Raw genomic sequence first — 8,124 nt, 5'->3', positions numbered from 1 at the left:
AAGCAGTATAGAGAGCCTAGAGAAGTATGCCTCAGTGCCTTCTGGGCAAGAACCAGTACTACGTAGGAATACTAAAATTCCAGTTGGGTGCTATGCATCTAGACTAGCTAGCACTAACTCAGATCTACCAGGTAAGCTGTGGTAACATTTGATTTGATTTGATTTGATTTGATTTTACTAGACTTGACTTGATTCAACCGGCCTCGACCATTCATTACCAAAATTCATTTCGCATATATACAACAAATCTGTAAATGGAAATAGGAACTATATGATTATCATACTGCTAGTAAAGGTTAGTCCATCTTTTGTAAGATACACAATAACTTTACATTCAACATAGTTTACAATGTAAAACAAGATAAATTTATATTTACAGGAAAAAAAGGTATTAAAATGTAATAACACTATAATTTGTCTATTTGGAAATTCACTGAATTTATCTATGTTGGTAAAGATCCAGGCCCATGCTTTTCATGCAAACTTGATGGCTCAAATGCTTGATCTATTTGAAAGCGAATTTAAGATCGACTTTAAGTTGGACTTAACTATAGCAGGCCATTCATGCCACTGTTTGCTCTCACCATTTACTGGCATTGGTCTCTCAAAGGACGTACAAATCATGGTCACAAACCTACAGAATTTACATTTTTTCATAATTCATTATTTAAGGAAAAAAATCATCATCTAAAGATCATAATGGCGAGAGCAAACAGTGGCATGTCCAACTTAAAGTCGATCTTAGTCTTTGTGAAACACTCCCCTAGTTTATCTGTGGGTGAAGGATAACGGAATCTTTTCCATTTTGGTTATCCCTTTCTGGGATATGATAACAGTTGCCACATCTTCCTTTTTTATGTACATGTATGTTTTGTTCCTAGGCTCAGGGATCAAAGAATTCATCAGCCGTTATGTCTTTGCCATCCATCTCATCTATGCACTCCTGTCCGGGAGGACCGTTGTCATCGCTGCCTCACCGACCAAAGAAAGGTACGGCATCTCGTACATCAGCATCATTAACAAGAATCAGAAACAAAACCGGGCCTAACTTAGTACCCTGTGGTACGCCACAAGATACCTCCAATAGGGGAGAGTGACAATTGTAGACCTTAGTGCACTGAGAACAGATAGTAGAAGAAAGGTACGGCATCTCGTACATCAGTAACGTAGGATGATGGGAACAAGCCTCAACGCATACAGCATTATTAACAAGAATCAGAAACAAAACTGGTCCTAACTTGGTACCCTGTGGTACGCCTCAAAGCATACAGCATCATTAACAAGACTCAGGAACAAAACCGGGCCTAACTTAGTACCCTGTGCTACGCCACAAGATACCTCCAATAGGGGAGAGTGGCAATTGTAGACCTTAGTGCACTGAGAACAGATAGTAGAAGTGCCGTAGTCATGTGGTTTAAGCTCTTGACTTGAAAATGTCGAGGGTGTGATCCCCGACACGGCACTAATGTCCTTTGGCAAGGCACTAATCTTCATTTGCCACTCTATATGATACCCTGGAGAGAAATTGGGGCCTGAAGAAGTAAAAAAAACCTGAGGGTTAATAGATTTTTGAGGTGCGTTAAGGGTCTTCAATTTTAAAAGGGGGCTATCTTTTCTTTGTGAATAAGGCTGAATAGGGGGGGGGGGGTGCCTGTTGCAAAAAAATAAATTTGTACAAACATGTGCATATTGCTCTTGTACATGGAAATTGCTATCATCCAGTTGTAATCATCTAATGTCATGACCTTTCACCCCACACAGAGAGGTCAACTCTTTGGTCAGGACTCTATGGCTGTTTGTCCCAGGACATTCAAGGTAAAAGATTTATCTCTAGGCTCTTCTGGGTTTTTCTTTTTTTCTGTTCCTTTGAATACTACAACCAGTTCAGAAAACAAATGAATTCTCATTCTCTTCTTCTGCAAATCCCCCGCATCAATTCGAAGAAGGGTCAACAAAATACAACCTTTTCTGGTCCCACTATTTGGAATAGTCTCCCATTAAACATTCGTTCCTGCCCCTCAATCAAATCATTCAAGAGAAATCTCAAGACTTATTTGTTTTCTGTGTGATTGTTTTTTTAACAAGGCGTTGTTTTGAGTCATGTGGGATGTGGACAAGGTTTGGTACTGTATGAGCCAAGCTTGGTTCATGTGGTGCACAGCTTTCTGAATGACTTAACACAGCTTTACACAACTTTAATACACAACAGCTTTTCTGCTTTATTACTAATGTAAAGCGCTGTGAGTATCTTTATGTAAAGGCACTATTTAAATATCAATATTTATGTATGTACTTGGTATTCACTGCATGTTCTAAATTTTCTATTTTCTATCCTTGACAGTCGCTACCACCTTGTCGTACCTTGGCACACAAAGCCTCTATGCATGACGGATCTAGCCAGGATGAAACTCGTGGGCCTCTCCAAACCAAAGTCTCTAGGAAGAGTGGTGCCGTCGTCGGTACGCAGATACGTCACCTTGTTCGACTACGACCACCAAACTCTGTGGACGCCAGCGTACAAGGTACGACAGTGTGGTGTTTTTAAAGATAAAGTTGAGTTTTGGTCATGCGATCGCATTGTGAAAGAAACAGTGTGGAATTGATTAGAAAAGGTTGATCATCTAGCATATAAGTAGTGGTGTGCACTTCAAGGTTCTGGAATCATCAAAATGATAATAAATTTGGCCCAGTCTTGGTAAAGTTACAAGTACATGTACATGTACATGGGACTACACAAACACGTGGCATAAAAATCTGTCACGATTTTTATGCTGTTACTGGGTACATGCCATATTTAGAATATTAAGGCATTTGAAGAGCCATGCTTTTGAGGGAACATTTTTAATCTGATGTTCTTCCACACTTGCATAAAAGCAATAATAACGCTCTTTTTCTCTGCTTCCAGGTTATCCATCTAGATTTACAACGTACATCAGAACAAGGAATTTTTCGAAAATTCCTATGCTAACCATTTTTAGTCAAATTTTGTTATGTTCTTACTTTTTCCAGGGCAACATTCTAGATTCCATCGTAAATCGGAACAAGCACTTCCAGATTGACCAGTGTTACCTTGCACATATACAGAGCGTTCTACTACAGCTAGCTTCAAAAGCATTCCTTTACTATCATTCCTACTGCCTGAATTCACCAAACTCACGTCTAATCAACAGGTTAGTGTAGTTGTACATTTGCTGTTCAATTTTAAGATGAAAGTAATAATAATAACAACAATACAGTGAAACCTGTATATAAAGACCACTCAAGGGAAACAAGAAAGTGGTCTTTATAGGCAGGTGTTCTTTATGTACAGGTTCCTTTAGCGTAGATTTCAACAAGAAACCAGGTTCAAGTAAAAATGAAAATTGTGGTCTTTATAGACAGGTGGTCACTAAAGCAGGTTTGACTGTAGTACTAGTCATAATCATAATAGTGATGGTAACGATGACAATGACGATGGTGATGGCAATGTTGAATGAATACATGAGTCACTTTTTAGAATATCATAGAATGCTTTTACAATACAGATTTACAGGTATGCATTTAAACAGCAACTTGCCAACACCCTGCAATTACAACAACAACAAAATATTTTTTAGATTTTGTTTGAGTAAATATAATTTTCTATTACAACATGGATTATAAAGATTTTTTTTTTCCTAAAGCTGTAAGAACTCAAAATATTTTTGGCAAGATATTGATAATTAATGAATACTCTTGTACAGATGCATACACTTCGTGAATAAACATCTGTTAATAATGATATTGATTTTACATAAACAGTACTTCAAGTGCAGACAGCACATCACGTCTGATGAACAGCTCCCCAGCGAGGGTCAATTCTGCATCGTTTCTCTCCAAGCTGGGCCTGGTGGATGGGGACTGCAAGATTGTTGAGGTTTGTGCACTCTAGGTCAGAAATATATTGTTTAAAGGGATTGGGTATTTTTGCCTTAGATTCTAAAACCTTTAGGTCAATCAGGAATCCCTTGACTTTTACAAGCCGATCACCTGTCTGATTATCAAGATATCTATGATTGAAATTCAAAATTTCTTCCATAGGTTTTTATAACAGTCTATTGGTGAAAATGAGTTTGGTAAAACCAGTCACTCAAAGATTTATACTTTTTTGAGGTTTCATGATCATTTTGAAGTGCAATTTTTTTAGCGCTTCAATATTATATCATATCACAGACACTGATAACACGTAGGACCATGCATCTCAGATTTGTAAAACTGGAAACATTGTTAAACAATGCCTTTAATACAGGGTTTGGGGGTAGGGCCTGTGGGTTCACTTCAATCTGCTGGTAACCCATTTTCAAACTCTAACGTCATTCTTTTCTTTTCTTTTCCTGAAACTTAATAGTACTGGGTGGAGCTTATCAAGCGACAGCAACTAGATGAGATCATGAGGCAACAGGGCTACGCTGATATACCCTCCCCAAGTATACGCCTGGATCACCGGGTCTGTAACAGGTATCAGATGTAGATCAAAGGGTACTGCTATGTGTCATGAAATACCCTCCCCTAGTATACAGTGTACAACCGGATCATCAGGTCTGTAGCAGATATCAGATGTAGATCAAAGGGTACCGCCATGTACCGTGATATACCCTCCCCTAGTATTCAACTGGATCACCGGGTCTATAGCAGATATCAGATGTAAATCAAAGGGTACCGCTATGTACCGTGATATACCCTCCCCTAGTATACAACTGGATCATCGGGTCTGTAGCAGGTATTAGATCCAAATCAAAGGGTACCGCTATGTACCGTGATATACCCTCCCTTGGTAGACAACTGGATCATCAGGTCTGTGGCAGATATCAGATGTAGATCAAAGGGTATCACTTTGTATCGTGATATACCCTCCCCTAGTATACAACTGGATCATCGGGTCTGTAGCAGGTATTAGATCCAAATCAAAAGGTACCGCTATGTACCGTGATATACCCTCCCTTGGTAGACAACTGGATCATCAGGTCTGTGGCAGATATCAGATATAGATCAAAGGGTACCGCTATGTACCATGATATACCCTCCCCTAGTATATGACTGGATCATCGGGTCTGTAGCAGACATCAGATGTAGATCAAAGGGTACCACTATGTACCGTGATATACCCTCCCCTATTAGACTGGATCATCAGGTCTGTAACAGGTATCAGATGTAGATCAAAGGGTACCGCTATGTACCGTAGTATATCCTCCCCTATGTATACGCCTGGATCATCAGGTCTGTAGCAGGTATTAGATGTAGATCAAAGGGTATCACTAAGTACCATAATATACTTGTTCAGGAAAGTTATGTGTATGTTATCATTATTAATCTATGCACTGAGGGTATACACAGGGGAAAGTATTCTTTTCAAGATGGCAAACAAAATTTGTTCATGACGCACCTCTACCACTTTGCCAGCGGTTATTCTAAAATGCACAAAGCTGGGACCCGTTTCACAAAACTTTTTTTCAATGACAAATGACAAAAATCATTGACAAATCTGCTCATAACCAATCAGAAGCAAGGATTTCAGTAGCTTATAACAACAACTGTCATTTGTCACTGATGACAAGTTCTGTGAAACGCCCCCCATGTTTAAAAAAAGATCTTTGGATATATGGGGGTCATTTATACACGCCCTTATCTACGAATCAATCGTTTACGTTATATTGCAGGCCGAATTGTCATATATTTGTATGTGGAGACTGAATTTCTTCCAAAGATTATTTGCATATTTCTTGCCTTGTCTTAATTGCAAGTATTGTTTAATTAAACATTCAAACTTGCATGAATGCTTTATTCTCCTTACATTACATTTAAGTCATTCATATCATATGTGCTTCAATCAGTGTTCCATTTTTATGTTTTATACTCTATCTTTTGTTAGGTATTTGATTATTTTTTCCACAAGATATATATTTCCCCATCATCTTGTTACTAATGCCTTAATGAACTTCATATTACGTGTAGGGCTTGATATTCTAATATTGAGGCTTTATACAATTTTATATTAAAACTCTTTATTTTCTTGCACGATGAAAAGAGAACCTATTGATGGATACTGAATGTACAAATTAAATTAGCGAGGGACTTAGGCCACAATTGTTTGAATCAATCAAATAACTTCTTATATCACTTTATATACTGATAAATGTATGTTGACTTAATATATTGGTGTCGTTAATTGTCATGACAATACTGACCAGGATTAAATGAAAAAATGTTTCTGCTTTAAAGGCTTATTTGTGCTATTTATAAAGTTGAATGTGTACTTAGATGGACGTTATACTCATTTGTAACTTGCGAAAGTATTGATTTTCTTGATATGCATGTATATGTGACATTTTGAATGTGCATTTAACTTATATCTCAGGTTGTGTATTGCTATGGGAAGAAAAAAATGTAATCTTGTTTCAAGGCCCGAACTTGAAAATATTTCATCTCCGATTAAGTTGCAATGGGGATGATGATTACAAGTAAGCTGTGTACAACGAAAAAATGCAATGAATGGTGTTGTTTCGCAAATGTAAATTATTCATATTCTGAGGAAGCACTTGTGAATGAATCTGCAAGAGGATGTTTTAAATAAGTACTCTGACCTGTTTAAGCTTTAACAACGAACAAAATGTGTCATCTTAAAGTTTAAGTTGAGTTCTGGTCATGCGATTTGATTGGGAAAGAAACGATGTGAAAGCGTTTTTGAAACGTTGATCATGAAGGCCTAGCACATCATTATTGGTGTATACTATTGTGGAATTATCAAAATGATAAGAAATCTACTGTCGATCTTATTTACTGGGTGTAAGCCACAAATATGTTAAAATAATCAAAATTTCTCCCAGGAAGCATTACATTTATAAAGTTATTGTCCTATGGCGGACTAATGAATATTAATAAGTCAGAATGAATCAGGAGAACTTGGGTATTTGTTTCTAGTTCATCGTGACTGTGCCATGGACCAGTGATGGCCTGGTTGTAGAGTCGCTGCCCGGCAAGCAGTAAATGTGCAGGTTCAAGTCCCGCTGGTTCTAAGATTTTGTCTGACTTTTTTTTCAATACAGATCGATCAATCGATCTTATTTACTGGCTGTAAGCCACAAATAGCCTAGCCACAAATATGTTTAAATAAATCTACTGTTCATGGAAATGTGTATGTGGGACTGCACAAACATGTGACATGAAAGTGTGTGGTCCACAGCTTGTATAGCTGTCACTTGTCACTATTTCAAAAGCGAGGGCATTTGAAGAGCCATCCTTTCGGGGGACTTTTTTTTTTCTTCGATACTCTTCCACACCTACATGAAAGAATGAAAAAGTTGATGAATAATGTCACCAATTTTTTTCTTCACCGTTCCCAGAACTCCACTTTCTCTTTAAGACTGCATTATTATAAAAATATGAAATTTGTGTCTTTCATTGGATATGTAATATTGAATTGTATGTATAAATGAGAAAAATATATTTCATTTGAATGCCAGTGTTTGTCTATCCCACCAAGTGTGATAGTGTGATGCAAAATCAAATCATTCATCACAGAGTAGGTTTGATGGAAGAGGTTGCAATATTTGAGGTCAAAGGTCACATGTACCGGAAATCCCGCTAGGCACCCTGCCACTAATATATCCGGAAAGGGTCGATAGTGTATAGTAATCACACTTTCGTTAAGATGATAACTTTTACAAAATGTGAAGAAATTATACTATGTACAGAGTCCATATTAAAAATGATATTTAAAACTATTAAAAACTATTACACAGTGCAGTTGAAGTTCTTAAATTGACAGTTTAGTTATCTGATTGCAGACAAGTAAAGTATAATGATACTACCAATAAACATTAATCTCATTGCACACCGTTTGATCCAGTTTGGAAGGAATTGCAATATCGCAAGATATGAACATTCAAAAGTGTAAAATTATTCTAAGAAAGAAAGATTTCTAAAGAAAGGCAAATATAAAATTGATCTTCATGGTCATTATCACATCACAAAATCCATTTATTACCATTTTCCTCATGTTGGGATTACACTACACTCTTGTACTTGCAAAATTAAAAATTTCACGATATCCAGAATATGTTTTGATATTTTATTTTTTGTTTTGTAGTGCTCAGCTTTTTACATTTA

At 37.1% G+C, this 8,124-nt stretch overlaps 1 protein-coding gene across 2 annotated transcripts in view; it reads left to right on the top strand.

Annotated features, from left to right (window-relative positions):
* Positions 1 to 6,850, top strand: part of LOC100890338 (guanine nucleotide exchange protein smcr8a) — a 30,664-nt gene extending 23,814 nt beyond the window's left edge. For both annotated transcript variants that reach the window (XM_030994452.1, XM_030994451.1), the window contains exons 15-21: positions 1 to 131; positions 882 to 990; positions 1,762 to 1,815; positions 2,342 to 2,522; positions 3,010 to 3,170; positions 3,781 to 3,895; positions 4,367 to 6,850. The exon at positions 1 to 131 is cut by the window's left edge and continues 1 nt beyond it. In XM_030994452.1, the coding sequence (XP_030850312.1) occupies positions 1 to 131; positions 882 to 990; positions 1,762 to 1,815; positions 2,342 to 2,522; positions 3,010 to 3,170; positions 3,781 to 3,895; positions 4,367 to 4,489 (874 nt within the window). In that variant the 3' untranslated portion in view covers positions 4,490 to 6,850. The remainder of the gene's footprint in view (positions 132 to 881; positions 991 to 1,761; positions 1,816 to 2,341; positions 2,523 to 3,009; positions 3,171 to 3,780; positions 3,896 to 4,366) is intronic.
* The last annotated feature ends 1,274 nt before the right edge of the window (positions 6,851 to 8,124 follow it).

Source organism: Strongylocentrotus purpuratus, unplaced genomic scaffold, assembly GCF_000002235.5.
Source record: "Strongylocentrotus purpuratus isolate Spur 01 unplaced genomic scaffold, Spur_5.0 spur5_scaffold_21, whole genome shotgun sequence".
In the NCBI taxonomy this organism is placed as follows: Eukaryota; Metazoa; Echinodermata; class Echinoidea; order Camarodonta; family Strongylocentrotidae; genus Strongylocentrotus; species Strongylocentrotus purpuratus.
This window is presented reverse-complemented; position numbering and strand designations above follow the sequence as displayed.